The sequence below is a fragment of the Nipponia nippon genome, unplaced genomic scaffold (assembly GCF_047370975.1).
Source record: "Nipponia nippon isolate SJK-2023a ecotype South Korea unplaced genomic scaffold, ASM4737097v1 scaffold_4, whole genome shotgun sequence".
Classification (NCBI taxonomy): Eukaryota; Metazoa; Chordata; class Aves; order Pelecaniformes; family Threskiornithidae; genus Nipponia; species Nipponia nippon.
The window spans coordinates 65,201,683-65,219,361 of NW_028262358.1; the positions used below are offsets into that span (position 1 = coordinate 65,201,683).

The 17,679-nt window shown below is 35.5% G+C and overlaps 1 protein-coding gene across 5 annotated transcripts in view; it reads left to right on the forward strand.

Annotated features, from left to right (window-relative positions):
• MED23 (mediator complex subunit 23) overlaps nt 1-17,679 on the forward strand; it is a 40,575-nt gene that overhangs the window by 3,852 nt on the left and 19,044 nt on the right. For 2 of the 5 annotated variants that reach the window (XM_009460753.2, XM_087774009.1), the window contains 11 exons: nt 475-599; nt 745-856; nt 1,636-1,734; nt 2,296-2,397; nt 3,365-3,434; nt 5,067-5,179; nt 6,413-6,508; nt 7,080-7,097; nt 13,797-13,997; nt 15,483-15,626; nt 17,108-17,253. In XM_009460753.2, coding sequence (XP_009459028.1) covers nt 475-599; nt 745-856; nt 1,636-1,734; nt 2,296-2,397; nt 3,365-3,434; nt 5,067-5,179; nt 6,413-6,508; nt 7,080-7,097; nt 13,797-13,997; nt 15,483-15,626; nt 17,108-17,253 — 1,226 coding nt within the window. Of the gene's footprint in view, nt 1-474; nt 600-744; nt 857-1,635; nt 1,735-2,295; nt 2,398-3,364; nt 3,466-5,066; nt 5,180-6,412; nt 6,509-7,079; nt 7,098-13,796; nt 13,998-15,482; nt 15,627-17,107; nt 17,254-17,679 lie in introns of those variants that run through there. The other 3 variants (XM_087774008.1, XM_009460754.2, XM_087774010.1) reach the window with 3 other exon arrangements.

Below are 17,679 nucleotides of genomic sequence, written 5' to 3' on the forward strand. Positions count from 1 at the left end.
AAAAAAGGTAGTTTGTTGCAGGATTTCTGGTAGAAGTGAGTAAGTAGGGAAAAAAAAAAAGGAAAACAGATGTTTATGTTCAAAAATTACTTTTAAAAGTTAGATACCTCTAGGTACACTTCTGTAATTGGAGACCTAGTCGTCTTTGTTTTCACTGAATTTGATTATAACTGTGAAAAGGAAAGAATAATATAGAACATTTCTATTTTATTCTATTCTGTGCTAACTTATATGTGAAAAACAAAGTTGATCATAGAAATCAATGTTTCAGCCAAGAGGTGTTTCCAGTACTGGACAACTTCTGTTGGAAAGACTTGTAGGGAAAATTGTATGTTGGACAACTGGACTACTTTTGCCATTTATAATCTTGTTCTTCTGTTAGTTTCATTTCTTCATGGTAGGATACCACATGAATTTTACAGTTTGTTTTACTACCTGTAAATACATTCTTTCTCCCTTCTACTGCTTTTTCAGGAATCCCATGAACAGTGTGTCCAGTGGATTGTAAGATTCATTCATAGCCAACATAGTCCTAAAAGGATTTCTTTTCTTTATGACTGTTTAGCAATGGCAGTAGAAACTGGACTTTTGCCACCCAGGTAAGCTATGTGAGAATGAATCGATAAATAGGATACATGGGAGTTGTAATATTGGAGGGTATTTTATGATGACATGGTAAAATTATTGCTGGAGAGCACATGCTTATTATCTGTCATTCATTCTTGCATTTTCTCCTTCTGCTAGGATGGTTTGTGAATCTCTGATAAACTCCGATACGCTTGAATGGGAAAGGACACAGTTGTGGGCATTAACATTTAAATTGGTCCGGAAGATTATTGGAGGTGTAGACTACAAGGTATCTTCCCCCCATTCCTTTCTTTGTGATAAGACGTTATTTTCTGGCTTTGTTTTTATGATTTTATGTCAGAGACACCCAGCGTTTCAAAGTCTGCTTTGATTATGAAAAAAAAATAATTCAGCAAGACCACTTTTAATGTTTTTTCATATTTGAGCTTTATCTTAATAGATAATTCTGTATGGACAAATAACTCGCCTTACTCTCTTCTCTATCACACAGTCATCTTCCATCCCTCTTTCAGTTACAAGCTAAATAACCCTGATGCAGTTGCAGAAGTGGTACACATGGAAAAGTAATACTATCGAGCATTAAGGCTGAAGTTCTCACATCTGCTCTGACCCCTGTTGCTATGTAGGAAAAAGGTCCTGAAAGCTGAGTCTTTGGCAGGGTACGATTCTTAACAGAAGAAGTAGGAAACATGCATCTCTTGCAGAGAGCCATCTCAGCATCATTGATGACAGTGCTAGAGCAAAAAATGTAAAATATAGCATCGTACTTTGGTTAGTCTGCACAAGCCGTTGTAGGTTGGATGCCTCTGGATGCACATCAAAATTTCAGCAGTTACTTTCTCATCTGGGGTGTCCTAAGATTCAGAAGTTCCGTAAGGAGTTTAATGTCATTAGCGTTCACATTCTCAGTAGCAGTCTGTCTTCTGAGATTTAGCAGCAAATAGCTAATTTGTCTGTCAAAATATTGTCTGACCATATTTATTGTGTAATCTTTCTGCCAGAAATAAAGAATATCTGGGAATGTTAATTTTGTGTGCTTTCTTTTAGGGTGTGCGTGATCTGTTGAAAGTGATCCTAGAGAAAATCTTAACAATTCCAAACACTGTGAGCTCAGCTGTTGTACAGCAGCTTTTAGCAGCAAGAGAGGTAACTATCTGAATTTTGTGTTATCACTATAGATGAAGGTAGGCCTCGTTCTTTTGTCACTAATGAGTTTCTAATAGCTGGGATGGCTCTCTTTGAGAGTTGGTACAGTTCAACAGCAAAGACAGACTCTTTGTGCTCTGATTATTTTCTGTAATTGCATATTATACAGTAAACAAAGAGCTTTTGGGGGATATTGTAGATAAGTCCCTAAAAGGAGAGTCAGGCCCAATGTTTGACTTGCCTAAGGCAGGATGTATGACATATAATACTGAGATGAATTTCTTTATTTTTTTCTTAGTGGATAAAACAGTAATTGTTTTCAATAGTTTGTACACAGACATAGAGGCATAGTTTTACTTAGGCTTAAACAGTCTAACTTGTACAATTAAAAACAGGTTTTAAACTAATGTAGTACTGTAAGAACACAACTTATGAAAAAGTATTTTAGTTCTTACATTCCTAATTCTGTTTTCATGGGCTGCCTCAGACTAGTAGACAGACTACACCTTTGTTTACCTTATCCAAAGTCTTTGACACTGATGTATTTTTTTTTATTTATAGGTGGTAGCCTACATTTTGGAAAGAAATGCATGTTTGTTACCTGCCTACTTTGCAGTAACAGAAATCAGAAAACTATATCCTGAAGGAAAACTTCCCCATTGGGTAATGATACTAAATCATGTAGTCTGGAGTTTTGTTCCACACAAAACAAAATTACTTTCATTTTTTAAAAATAACGTTTAAATGAAGATTTAAAATCTTGTATTCAACTGTAAGCTCTGTGTTTAGGCGTGTAGATTAAGATAGAGGCTTGATATGATTGCAGCAGCAGCTCCCTGTGTTCTTGCATGAAATTGATGATATAGTTTTGACCTATGGCCTGATGTTTGAAACTCTTGAAGCACTGAGTTGGTTTTGTTGAATACATTTGGAAATGCAGGTCATGCTTACCTACCAGATTGTGCTTTCTCTATGGCTTCACGATAAGAAAAAATACTTTAAATAGCTCACCAGTGTTTTCCTTCTGTTTTAAATTCAGTTACGCAAAAATATTTGGTGCTCTGGTGCAATGAAAATAGTCACTGTTTCCAAAAAGAATGTCGCGTTGATCCAGTTTTTAATTTTGTATTCTGTTGAAATAACTAGGTGTTGGGAAAAGGATAAAATCCCAACTCCCTTGAATTAATGGAAAAACTGTTACTGACTTCTTTTGAGCCAAGATTTAATCCAGAGTGTACTAATCTAGGTCCTTTGTTTTTGTGGAATTGTTATTGACAGGCAAACAGAGATTTGTTATGAGCAGAAATTCTAAAGCTTGTCTTAAATCATCAGTTACTAAGTAGTATGCACTGAAATAGTATAGTATGCACAGGAGAAACAGGTATTACATAAACTCTCATTCGAGTGCAAACTGAGAAGAGTGCTTCTTCATAAAGTCACATTTTTCCTTTTGTGGTTTTCGGTTCTGGATGATTTTTCTGACTTGTCGAAATGCATAGGAAGCTAATTATTTTAGTAGATTCCTGGGTATTTTATTAGAATGTATAAATTGGTTTTAAGTCTTAAATATTCCTTATCAGTATCTGCGACTTAAACCCTTAACTTACTTTTTTCTCCTCTTCTCACCCAGTTACTAGGTAATTTGGTATCGGATTTTGTGGATACCTTCAGACCTACAGCAAGAATAAATTCCATTTGTGGTAAGAGAATGACTTCATGAATGACTTCAAAGTAAATTAATTTATTTTGAACTACTTGTTTCTTATAACCTTTTGGGGCATATATTCATCTAAGCAAAATGATTCAGAGCTTATGTTTCATGTAGTATCTTTACTCTTATCAGTTTTTTCTCAGACTTGCTTCTCTTCAGTTTTTGCTTTGAAGAGGAAAATTCATATTGATGAGATCAAATAATTTTTTGCTACAAGCTGGTAGTGGAAGTGTACTACTTGTTACATGGCCATATAGTTTCTAACTACAGTAGATGTTAAGAAAACCGTAGGTTTTCTATGCTCAAGGATTTTGAGTTAATACAGATCCACTGGTAATGCTAGTCACGGAGTGTTTTCTGACTTCAGTTTCAGTTGGAGCTTTTGTAGCTGCTCAGCCTTATCCCTGTTGTTGCAGGCTTCTGTGTGAACATTTCTCAGCTCAGATGAGTACTGGCTGTCCTCTTCTGTGAAAGAAAAACTCACCTTCATTTATTGCTAGAAGTCTGAAGATTAAAATTTGGCTGTTTTAATTGTGATGCCTGTTGCATTTTTCTTCAAAAAGATAAAAATGGCTTCTGTTTGCTTTGAGAATTAAGTAGTTTAATAACAGCTGCATTGTATCTTAGATTTGAGCAAGGTTTATTGCAACTGAGCTTCTTCAGTGCAGAGATTAAGAATGTAAATTCATCTGTAATGCTCCAAAACATTTTGTGTTTCAGAAGCATGTAGTTATTCTTCTATTGGAAGTGTGGCATAGCTTTTATATATATGACTCGCAGGGATCACACACAGATTTTTACAAGTCTTGTATGTGTAAATGACCTGTATAGATACAGTTGAAGGGGAGGAAAAAATATTTGTTTACTTCTTGTTTTATCTGTTAGTAATATGGCCAGTCTGGACAATAGAAGTCATGGAATTTGAACTGACAGTGAGATTTAGGTCAAAGTTGAGGCACCTAAATTTAGATGCTGATATACAGGTGCGCTGGGGACTCAGTTCAGAAGCCTGTGTTTAAGCAACTGAAATAAATCCCAGGTGTCTAATCTACACTGATTAACAAGTCTAAATTACCCTACAAAAAACTCTTCATATGTGATCAGCTGAATCAGGCTGACTGAGTTGACTAGATCTCCACTGACTGTAACTGTAGTACAGATGCTTCTATTTGACTAGCTTAATGAACAGAATCCTGCCCACAGTTTGTCTTACAAGGTGAATGAAGGGAAATCAAAAGACTACGTTATATGCTTAGATTAGTAATACCATTTTCTGTGTGGAAAGGGTCAGTGTACCAAAATTAAATCCCTAGGTCAAGCAATGGCAATGGAACAGTCTTCTGGTAACCTAAAAGGGCACTTTTAGGTTAATATTTGCAAATACTTCTGTTTTCGGGGTACCCAATCTGAACAAATGGGGATTTTACTCCTTAGATATTTTATTACTTGAAAATTAGTTAGAAAAATAAAATCAGCCTGAAGCAATCCTGTGGTAAAAAGCTTTAAACAGTGGAAATTTAAGGAGAGCATAAAAGTGGCTGAGGCCAGTTTTTGCATCAGAATAATTAAACAATAGGCCAGCTTCACCTTTTTAGAATTTATAATGTTTCATTGCACGTAGGTCGCTGTAGTCTTCTTCCTGTGGTAAATAACTCGGGTGCCATGTGTAACTCATGGAAGCTGGATCCTACAACCCTTCGTTTTCCTTTGAAAGGTCTCTTACCATATGATAAGGTATGCCTTATTAAGCTTTTTAAATGTGTTATATTCAATAAATATGAAGCTTTTATATCACGGGGGGGGGGGGAATAATTTCAACTGTGAATATCTGATTGTTCCAGCTAGGCTAACATTGAAAACATAGATGTTTTCACCATGTTTATGTATTTCAATGATTTCAAGCTATATGCGCAAGACCTTCAAAGTAGTGTGTGGTATTACTGCTGCCCAGGATGCTGAAGAGCATGAGGTGTTTAACGTGCTTTGTGGGTGTGTGCATGTGAGAGAGCAAGAGAGAGCAGAGAATTGATTTGAAAATTAGTTTAGCAGTGGGGAGATGAAAGAGAATGGGAAGGTAATTTCTTCTTTTTTGTGCTCTTTGTTATTCCATAGGAAAGATAATTTTACAATTCAAACTTAAATATAAGTTAGCCTATTTGAACTTATATTTAAGTTAGTTTATTTGAACTTAAAACTCTGAGTGTGAAATAGTGGTGTACTGAAAGAATTTAAAGACTGTAAAGGATCAGGACAAAAATCCATGTTGTCCAGCATCCCATTCCCCTAATCCTAGGTGTCTAAGGAAGGATATAAAGATGGTATATCTAATGACATAGTGTTCACACTCCACAGCCATTATCATTTTGGGTGTTTCCTGAGGCAGATTTGGTTTCTATATATTTGGCAAACCATCCTTTTCCAAATATTTGTTCAGTCTCCTCTTGAGCCCCTGTAAACTTTTAGCATCTTCAACATCCCTTTGACAAGGAGTTCCACATTTCAACTTCATGTTGTTTTGAACCTAGCTTCAGATAACATTTTTCTTTGAAGTGATTCAGCTATTGGAAGATACAGTGAGCGGTTGTTCCATGTCTCCTTTCTTCATGCTACTCATGATTTTTATGGATCTTGGTCATGTGCTTCCTCAGTTGTCTTACCTGGCTTCCTTTGAGTGCTTGACAGTCTTCCAGTATTTCAAGGCTGTTTCAAACAGGCTGTGCCATCCTTTTATTGGATGAAGAATGTTCTTCTGCGTGGTCCCCATAAAATCTGTCACTTCTTAAGAGCTGTGATTATTTTCTCCTTTCTTTTGGGTATCAGAGAGCAAAAAGATTTGCCGGATAATACATATCTGCATAAATTAAACATTCATTCTTACATTGTTTAACTCAGTTAAATGTAAACTCAGTATTAAACATAATCTTGAGGCAATACATGTTTGTATGTGATTGCTTTTTTTTTTTTAAGGATCTGTTTGAGCCACAGACTGCTTTGTTGAGATATGTGCTGGAACAACCGTATTCAAGGGATATGGTCTGCAATATGCTAGGTCTGAATAAGCAGGTACTGTACTGTGCTGTAACACGTGATTTAATTCTGCATAGAATCTGCACTATTCTTTTTCTCTTTTCTTTGCTATAGCTAACTAAGCAAAACAGTTTAGGTCCAGAGAGTGAAATTTTTTTTATTTTTATTTTTTTATGAGATCATATTAGGTTAATTGGACACTGTTGTTCCTATCATTTGTATATTGCTTTACGAATGTTAAATTGAAAAGTAGAGATTTAAAATATGATTTTTTTTTGCATTGCTTTTTTTTCCTATAAGGCCAGCCTCAAGTACACCTGTGACAGACAGTAGGAGACTGCTAGCTCAAACAATAAAAATGGTTATTGTTCATTAGTTTTTAAAGCATTGTGGTACTCTGTTATATTGGCATGTTATATACTAGAATAGCGAAAAGCTGGGTTTTGTTTTATTACATTTTTGTCTTTTTGTACCCTAGAATGGGAGGGCTTAGTCTGACTTGGGGATCCTTGAGGCTGGCCTCATAGTCACTGTTTTGTCTTTTCTTTTTTTCTTCCTTTATTTTTGTTCTGTCCTGTCTTGTCCTGCCCATCCTCCAATGCTCTAGACCTTGAACATTGCTCAGGTATGTTCACAACCTTACTGTTGTATTGTGACTAACGATACGCTGGCCGCTTTGTAGCCACTGATTCCAGTTAGAGAATACATGTACAGTCAGGGCTTGAAATTGGCAGGACCATTAGTCAAGGGCAAATTCTCACTACAAATCTCTAGAGATATGAGAGATGTAGCATAAGGCTGACAGTCGGTGGTCCTTCGGCCCTAAAATTTTGGTTGGAATGGACTGCTGCCATTTCCCTTACCAGTCATAAGAACTTTTACTTTGTCTTCTGGAATTTTCAGATGAGGAGAGATTCTTAGTTCAAAATTTCTTTCCTCATGCAAGTGGAATAACATCCACTGCACTTGATTGTAAAATTATAAAGCTCTAAATGCATCATTGTTTTAAAAAAAAAAAAAAAAAAAAAAAAAAAAGGAAAAGAAAAAAAAAGCTTTACTAGTGGAATTTTCTTATCATTAGGAAGCCCTGTAACAAGTGTCCCAACAGGCAATTATAATATTCTCCAAGCTAGGTGAAAGAAAGGTAGTGCAGAATACCATGTGAAAAGTAGTTCCTGAAAATTTGACTACTTGTTTAAATAAATAAATAAATGCCTGAGCAAATCAACCAAGTGGACTTCTGCTTGAAATTTGAAATTATGGGTATTATATTTACAGTTGATCCCTTGTTACAATAATCAGTTCCACACCTACTTTAAAAAAAAACATTGTTTAAGATTTATAAAATAGCGTTGCTGTTTGCAATACTATAGTGAAGGTTGTGTCAGTGTTTCCATTTAAGAAACTTTTTTCAGATTTGTAACTTGACTATAAAATTTACATGATCCTGAAACCTTGTGTATATTTCCCATTGTAAGTGAAATACACCAGTACTCTTTCTGGATTAGGACAATGTTTTTGAACGCGCAGGTTCCTACATTACAAACAGTACTCTGTGTTGTATACGACAATCTTTTGTATTTGAGACTTAAGGCAGCTGAAATGTTAAACCTTGGAAATGAGCTGCTAGGTTTAGTGTTGAAATGAGTAGTATTTGTATTCTGTGTCTATTTCTGTGTCTACATCCAGTTAATGACTCAAAATATTCCTCTATGCATCTTGTAGCTGGTAAATAATACAAGATCCAGACAAAAAAATATATTGAACCCATTTTATTCTTCTAACTATGGGTGGTCTGTGCCTTCAGGTCAAAAAACATTGATGTTAAAAAATGCTGTTTTTTAACGCCTACTTTACTGTCCTCTAAAAGTAATACAAGAAAATTTAAATGAAGTAATGAAATGTATTGAACTGTACTTCTTAAAATTTGTTTGCTAGTGTATGAATTCCTGCACAAAGTTTCAACCTGGCATGAATTTTTATGGCCAAGGAGCAAACTTGAAGAATGTAGCTTATAAAGGAAATGCTGACAGAACATGAACTATAGCTGTGCTACTACAGTTACATCAGCATAAAGATGTTTGGGCTGTTGAAAATTTGTGAGTTAAAAATATAAATATAGAGTAGGGTGGTGTAGTGGTATAGAAAAGGAAATAATGTTCCATTTAAACATTAATATACTCTGTTTAAAAATGTGGAAAACATTAAAATTTTACTTGCTTTTAGGTACAAATTAACTTCATGTTGAATTTTTTAATGTAGCCACCTGACAAAACATAGTAGCATGCTTTTCAGAAGTTGTGTAACTGTATCGATGCTTTCAGTAAAATGGCTGATAATTTTGTATTTTGTTATTAGAATTGAACTAACCTGCATAAATGAATTGTCAGTATAATAGAAGACACTTAGAAATGCAAATAGTGCCAAGTTTGTTTCAAAATAAATACAGAAACACCTCAAAGCAATGATCATTATTTATTTATGATCATTTATTATTTATGTGAAGCTGCTTGTATGCCCTATCAACTATTTACACAGATCCAGTTGCAGGATTGGAGCCTTCATTTGAATCTTTTGGCATCACAAACTAGGTATGGTTCAGCCAAATTTGTCCTAGTTCTCAAATATTCTTGAAGATGAACAATGAAATTTTCTGGTTCAATATTAGCTAAGCAGATCTGTGGTAGAAAACTGTTCACTCAAACCATCTCTGAGTTGTGTAAAAAAAGTACAAATCCAGCTGTCCTTTTAACCTTGCAGAGAGAAAACTGAAGGTAAAATTTGTTTATATATTCATATGTTCCTTTCAGGATTCTGAGTTTTGTTGTGGGATGAGGTTTTCTAATACCTTTATCAAGTATATGGTTTTAAGTCCAGATGTAATAATACAGGCTTCAAAATGTTCCTTCTGTCTGAGTCTGGGGATTTTTATTTTTTGCTACTGTGTACTTCTATATGGGACAATACCTCCTCTTGTATACCTCTTTGAACTGGTCTATAGGAAGTAGAGATTTACATTGTATTTTATCATGTATGTTATCATGGTTTACGGTTGGACTTGATGATCTTAAGGGTCTTTTCCAACCTAAATGATTCTATGATTCTGTGTCAATTTATATTCTGCCGTTAGCTGGGGTGATACTGCCAATACTTAATTATCTTTTAAGTAATTTGTTGAGGTATGTAACAATCTGGTTTTTTGGAAGATGGTTAACAGTTCAAAGTGTCTTAATACACTGATGCCAAATTAAGATTCGGTTTAGTCACCCTACAGTTGGTTCTTAAACTTGAGCTTTAATAATGTCTTAAGGACACGAAGTCACTTTGAACATTTTGGTTTATATCTTTACCTTCTCTATATGTACAAACTTGCATGAAGACTAAAATGCTGTTTTTGCTTGCTTAATGGCAGTCAGGATTGTATTGCAGTCCTCTAAACAATGAAAAACTTTGTTAAACTTTGATTTCTCTGGGTCGGGGATTATATGAAAGAGGAGGTAATTTTCAGGTGTCTTGTTTCTATAATGTTATACAAAGTTTTAATTGGCAGCTATTGTATTAATGATTTTGCTCTTCAAAGAGTATGTTTGGCTGGTCACCTTTTAAACCAGCAGTGGTGATCTGCAGCTTTGAGTAGGAAATTATCTATGCCATACTGTGTTCAGTTGAATGTGTAGTTGTATTCTCTCCTAGCTACAAACCAGGATAGTTTGCTTGGGGAAGATGTTGTTTATTTCATGTCTGTCCATGCATTGTGTAAGCAGAATCATTAAGTGAAAGGAATGACATAATGCCATAGTCAAAAATTGACTTTCCTTTCCCTTTCATTCTTAAAATATTATAGGTTGATGCTGGGAACTTACTATCCGATATTATTCTGTTAACATGGCAAAGTACTTAATTTAAGGGGTGTGATTATTTTTTATGTATTTCTGATTGTAGGAGTGTGTGTTGAGAACACTTGAGTGCAACTTCCTTGTTGAAACTTGCTACATTTTTTAATGATGAAAACTTGAGAATGCCCACCAAACTTGGTAGAAATAGAATCACTCATAATATAAACAACAGGCTTTAAGGTTTTGTGTCTTGGTAGCATAGTTTTGGAAAACGGAAGTGAGAGGGGGCTATAGTTCTGTCTTGTATTAACTACTTCAGGCATTTAACTTACACATTTTGAATTGGACTTCTGGAGACACCATTTACTCTTGCAGGGATCTTAGGGTCTGAGATTTGGTCTTCTGAATCCATTTCTTAAGTGTAGATATTTATTTAATATTTTTGAGCTAAATGTTGTTTGCTTAAAATATTCGAAAACTATAATAGCTTGCAGCTAGCCTTACTGACTTCTTAAAATACTTCTCTTTTAGGGAATGCTTTTAACTCTACCTGCCACCCACCCCCCCAACCCACCAAAAAAACCCAACCAACCAAAAAAAACCAAAAAAACAACCAAAACCCAAACCCAAATGAAGCTTTGATCCACTGAAATAAGTACCACGAGTCCATCAGAGGGCTGCTCTCAAGAGAAATTTTAGTATCAAGTTGACGTGGTAGCACTTTTCCCCCCCCCCCGTATTTCTTCATGGTTTAATAGTGTTTTCAATGAGATTATGTATTTGTCAGATCTTTAAATATTATTTTCAGGGCAAAATGGAGAATATGTATTTATATAAGCAAATTACAAAAGTTTGAATACCGTTCCCTTTAGGAGAAAAGTATAGTGATTTTGAATGCTATATTTTTCCATATATAATCCAAAACAGTGTTTGGTTTGGTTTTTTGTTTTTGTTTTGTTTAAGCCATACCAAAACATTAATTCCTACTTATTTGTGAGGAAAATCAGCTCTCACCTATATTTTTATTAGTCTCAGTATATACTGAGATGTTCTCTCAGTTATGAGTAATTAATAAAACAAGGTCCCAATCCTGCAAATTCTTATGCGGCATGATATTTTATTTCTGAGTGCTCTAAAACTGTAGATACAAAACTTGTGCAAAAATGTCTATTCACTGAAAATACAGAAAGAAAAAATGCCAGAAAATTAAATTAATGAAGATAGAATGTGAAGTACTGCTATATTTCTTATTAAAAATTGGTTTTGAAGCAATGAAAGCATGATTTTCAGAATAAAAGAGTGAATTTATTTTTTAACTTCCCAGCTCCTAAACTTTTCCCAATCTTAGAATTATTCAGAATAGTGAAAATTCCTACTGGAAATTCTGGCTTTCTTTTTAACAGTAATATTTTCCTGTTGTATTCTTTGAGTAACTTTATTCTAAATTAGTATAGCCTAACATGATTAGGCTTTTGGACATTAACCCAGTGCTTAGCAAACTATTAAATTTCAAGCCCTGTACGTAGTAGTTTTGCATGCTGGATTATAAACTAGTCTGTAGTCTTGTCTGTTGCACCCTGCTCTGCTTCATAATTAGTTGCTTTGGGAGGGGGAAAAAAATGAACTGCAAAAAACCCAAAGTATTCTCAACTGGTTGTGTTAATACGGCTCTCTGTAAACCTGTAACATGGTTGATCCGTGATAATGGCATTGCGTACTAGAAGAGAAGGGGAAATAGTAAGCGGTGCTTTCTGTCTTAGTTAGAGGTTTGTGTTAAGCATGCTTCAGGAAAGCACAGCTAGAATTGTAGCTTTCTGCAGTTTTGAGCTGGCGAAGAGCATGCAACAGGGGATGCTGTTCACTGTATTTTGTCAACTTTTCCCATTCTTGCATTTTATTTTTAATTGGAGAGAATCTCTTTTTTTTTTCATGGCAAAAGACTACCATCGCTGAAGGTAGAACAAGCATCTCCTTTCGGCATCTCTCTTTCCTTTTATTATTTCTTTCTTTATTAATTAAAACGGGTGTTTTAGGCTGCCTGGCTAGTAAGTCAAAGAACTCATCTAAGGCATCCCTAAAATATTTTATGAGTATTTGGGTGATCTTTTAAACTTTTTTACATACACCTTTTTGCCTGTAGAAAGGGATACTGCATTTTCATGATTAGCGTTTGAGCAGCTCAGTTCCTTTTCTTTTGTATCATTAAAGTAATAATGTTTTCTTTAAGGCTGCATTACGTTACAGGCATCAGGTGTAAAAAAAAAAAAAAAAAAAAAAAAAAAAAAATCCCCCCCCCCCCCCCCCAAACCATTACTGAATAGAGATTTTAATGAAACAAACAGAAGTTAGATTATTTCCAAAGTGCTAGCGCTGTCTGAAATAGGTTAAATTCCACACGGCTTTTTGTCCTTAGGAATAGTACTTTTTACCAGTATAACTATATGAATGCAGGGTAATAAAAGGTTGTTGAACTAAAGAACTTGTGATATGTGATGTTATACCTGATGATCTTAAATTGAAACTTTATAATTGGAGTTCCAGACCACTGGTAGTGGCCCTGCTTTACATACATCTTTACTAGCATATGTATCTGAATATATACTGCATTCCTTGATCATTATTAAAAGTCATCAGGGAAGGTGTGTATTTTAAATTATTTCTGTGTTTGCATAGCTCACTTGGAGATTGTGGCAGTCTAAATCTAACACCTAAAGAGCTCATCACTATGACATGTAATTTCTGTTCTATTCACAATATGTAGAACGTACCACTTTTATTAGATTCATTTTCAAATCTTTTTGAAGTTGTCTTGTACCAGGTGGTGCTGTGTCAGTAGGACAGCACCTAATTATAGCGATATTAACCAGGTGTTAATTCTGCTGCTCATTGTAGGTGAGCCCAAAATGAGAGTGAAAAAGAGAATAGTCATTAAACACCTATATTATGTATTGGGATGTTTCCTCTGGGTTTGGTGGTAAAATTGATATATCTTTTTCTTTATGGTGATCCCTAGTTTTGAAGCGGACTTTAAAGGAGAAAAGAGGGATGAAGAAGAAGGGGGAAAAAAAAAAAACAAACCACAAAAAACCAAACAACAACAACAAAAAAACCCCCAAACAAACAAAAGAACCCACACCAGTGTGTTAAAAGAATGGACTTTGTTTTCCATGAATGCAAGATCAGAGAAATAACATTCTGCATGAATGTATTAAAAAACACAAGCAAATCCCCCAGATGTTATTTGTGCATTGATGATCTATGTTTTGGAACCGAGTAGGGAATTATGTAATGTGTGATAAAATGTAAAAATCATCGTGACCTGTAACATAGTGCAGCTTTAATACACTGGCTTATCCTTAACTTAAGTTCAGACTTCATTTCATGCTTCCCAGCCTTCTGTCAAAATGCCGTACTGTCACTGCAAATGTACAAGTGCTGAAGTTAATGGCAAGGCTTTTGGAATACTGTATCTGATCTCTGCCTTACAGCACAAGCAGCGCTGCCCTGTGCTGGAGGACCAGCTGGTGGATCTTGTGGTGTATGCCATGGAACGGTCTGAGACTGAAGAGAAGTTTGATGATGGTGGAACCAGTCAGCTTCTGTGGCAGCATCTCTCCAGCCAGCTCATTTTCTTTGTGCTCTTTCAGTTTGCAAGTTTTCCTCACATGGTCCTGTCACTCCATCAAAAGGTAAATTGTTTGTATCGCTCCCACTTGGTAAGAGACATTTTAAAAACAAAACAAAGCAAGTTGTTTATTTTTTTTAAAAAAAAGGTCACTCACCCCTGCAAGAAGTACCTTATGTATAAGAATTAAATTTTTGATCGTTGTGCTCTGTAGAAGTAAGTCAAATTTTCAAATTACGTTGCTGTAAGCTAGGTCTGTTTCCAGTGTACTCAGTTACAGGTTGTTGCATTATATTTGGATTCAAAATGTGCTGGTAACTAGAATAAGGAGATAAACTGGCATAATTCAGAAGACCTGAGTACTGTGCTGTTACATCCAATTAACAACCAAGCTTCAAACAGAGCAAATGCCCTGTTCAGTTTGTGATCTAAAGAAACATGCCATGTAAATGGATAGAAGAACTTATAGCTTGTCTAATCAAAGCAATCTAATCAAAGATTGTTTGTCCAATTACAGTGATATTGACAATCACAATCCAAAGTTATTATTACTTCCTAATAAGAATTCCGTTAAAACTGATACACTTTCTAGTATTTACCCTTTTCTCTGGTGCTCAGTGCCTCTCTGAATTCCAAGGGTGGTGGTGCCAGTCCTCCATAAGAAAGGAGAAGAGGCATTATAGTAAGTCAGCAACATCCTGAGCTCTTTGCTGAGAGAAAGTATGGTGTCAATGGTAGGAAAGGGGCATTCTTTCTCCTCACTATAGGATTAGCTTGTGCCTATTTAGATACAGTTTCTAACATGCACTACACGTTGTTCCATCTTAATTTGTCCATGGTTCCATGTTACATAAAAATTTATTATTCATGTTATGTTTTATTTGTGATGGATTCTAGTTCTCTGCTCTCTTTGATATCCCTCAAATTAATTTTACCAGGGTTGCATTCCTTTAATTACTGTAAATGAACCATTGAGACAACAGGCACTATACAACACAACTGCGCAAATCTAACCTAAAATTAAAGCAAACTAGAAAAGAGTAGAGGTTAAGAGTAGAGTACTGGTTATTAGAGAATTGCTGTTACAGATAAAGAAGTTAAATAACAAAAAAATAAAACATCCAGATGGGTCCAGATGAAGCGAGTTCAAGTTGTTCTGGTTCAGAGACTTTGTTTATAGATGGAGTTAATATAAAACCTGTGGCCTGCTGCTAGCAGTGGCAATACTGTACTTGGCTACAGGGCTGACAGTTTAAGTCCAATGTTAGAGTCACTAATTTTTCAAAACAGTGATCCTCAAGAGCTAAATACATTTTAAAATCCTGAGATTAGTTGTTGTGGCCCTCCCAGAGTCTGTTTTCTGTGTTACAACTAATGTACCTGTTTGCCATCTTTCTGAAAACATGATGTACATTTCTGCCTAGGTCTATAAAATTTCCAGTAATCTCTGCTGGAACTGTTTTAGTCTGCCCTTCTACTTTTGTAGGAATCTTCGCAGTGATTTTTCTTCTTCATGCAGTATTTGTCTGTTACTGAGTGTTTTTGACAGTTGGCAGGCCGTGGTCTCATTAAAGGAAGAGACCATCTGATGTGGGTGCTACTCCAGTTCATCTCTGGCAGCATCCAGAAGAATGCACTGGCTGACTTCCTCCCCGTTATGAAGCTTTTTGACCTCCTGTATCCAGAGAAAGAAGTAAGTCTTCTCTCTGAAATGAAAAGTTTTATTTTTAATTCAACCCGAGACCTTCATATGTCAATATCACTATCATTCTTGAGTCACTGTTACAGCAGTGTGCTGCATAGTTGGAGAGAGATGTTTCATAATTAAATGAAAATTTTCAGGATTTCCTAGCCATGCTTTTCCAGTAACCACATTTGTGCAGTGTTTTTAGGGGCAAAAAAGACTTCTGTTAATCATCTCTTCCTTGACTTTGGTTTGACTAAGGTTTTGAGGAGTTTGTTAAAGCACTGAGGATACTGTTAAGGAATAATGTTGTGGAATTTCATTGTTACATCTGGGCTGTAACAGAATAATACACTGAGAGACACTTTCAGGTCCAAAGAACTGAACAAGGCACTTTAAATTTGTTCTGTATTAATGGTTACTTAAAATTCATTCTGCAGTAGTAGATCAAATCCTAGTCATGCTTTGTACATTCCTCTAGAACGAAGATTCCTGAGGAAGAGGGAGTTAGGGGAAGTTCTTAAACTTTCACCATGACAGGATTGTCAGCATGAAATCCTGATTGCTTGCTTTTATCATAGTGCCTTCTATTTGGGTCAGTAGATACGTTAAAACAAACGTGTGGTGCACCAAACTGATATGTAGCAATTTTCCTCCCTCTTAAGTTAGTTTTGACCCACAGAAATTGTTCAGTATGATTTGTTTCATGAGCTTGCAATTGCTTTTGTCAGCACAAAGTATGGGAAGAGTGATGGTGATGGGCTCTGAGTTACACTTGTTTAAAGTGTTTGTGGGACTAGGGCATTTCTGAGGATTCAATTTCACAAGCAGTTTAAATGTTATCTGTGGCTGTTGCTCTTAGGTTCTGTCTTACTCTCCCCTTGTTTATGTGTTGCTGCTGTCTCACTTGTGCTGTCAAGTGGTGTTTGTGCAGTAGTAACTGTACCAAAGGGAAAGAAATGTGGATGTTGGCAAAAGGAGAGAGATCGAGTACCTTTTCTAATAGCAGTAATATACCTGAGTCTGTAGCCAAAACCTTTTGTATTTTGGGGTGTATCTGTTCCTTTTCACAGGAAGTATATTAATCTTTAAATATAATGGTGATGCTAGACAAGTTAGATTTTTCAGAAAATATTGGTGAACCACTGAGTACCTACTATGGAAGCACATACCATAACTGATTTCTGAATAATGTGTAAGTGGGAGGCTGAGAGTAAAAGTGGATGCTTTGTAACTATATATATCTTGAATTTGTATATTCTAAGCATGAATTTCCCTTTGCTGATGTCTTAGATTATTTGTTTTTTGGTTTTTTTTTTCAGAATAATTACTGAGGTCTAGGTCTCTTCCAGAGCTCTTGGTTTAAAACTGCATACACAGATGAGGGTAGAATCTGTTCTTTTAAAACGTTGCTTATGGTGTTGCAAGTCAGAAAAAGAAAAACTGAATTAATATATGCAATATGTCACATTCATGTGTTCTTTCTTTAGTGTATTCCTGTACCTGATATTAACAAACCCCAGTCAACTCATGCTTTTGCAATGACCTGTATTTGGATTCATCTGAATCGGAAGGCCCATAGTGACAACTCCAAGTTACAGATTCCCATTCCTCATTCTCTTAAACTTCACCATGAGTGAGTTTTGGGGGTTTTGTTATGTTTTGATTTGTCTCTAGACATAATGGAATAGGAAGCTCCAAGTCTGTATTCAGAATGTATTGTGTGATGGGATGCTGTTTAAGGGTTATCAAAGGAATGAAGCAGGACTAAGAGCGAGCTCCAAGTCAAAATATTTCATAAAAAATGAAATGCTGTTACCATACAGCTAATGGAAATAATGTATTAGATCACAGATTAATAAGTCTTTTTTACTGATGGAGAATCTGAAAGCAAATTGACTATTTTGTTTTATTGTGCTGTGGTTTGGAAAGTGTGGGTAAGCAGTACATTGGGTTTTGTCTGGAAAGGTGATTTTTAAAGCATATTTTTCTCTTGAGGTGTTTCTCTGTTATAGGAGAATCGTAACACAGTGGAACTGTGGCATAAGATGTAGTCATTTTG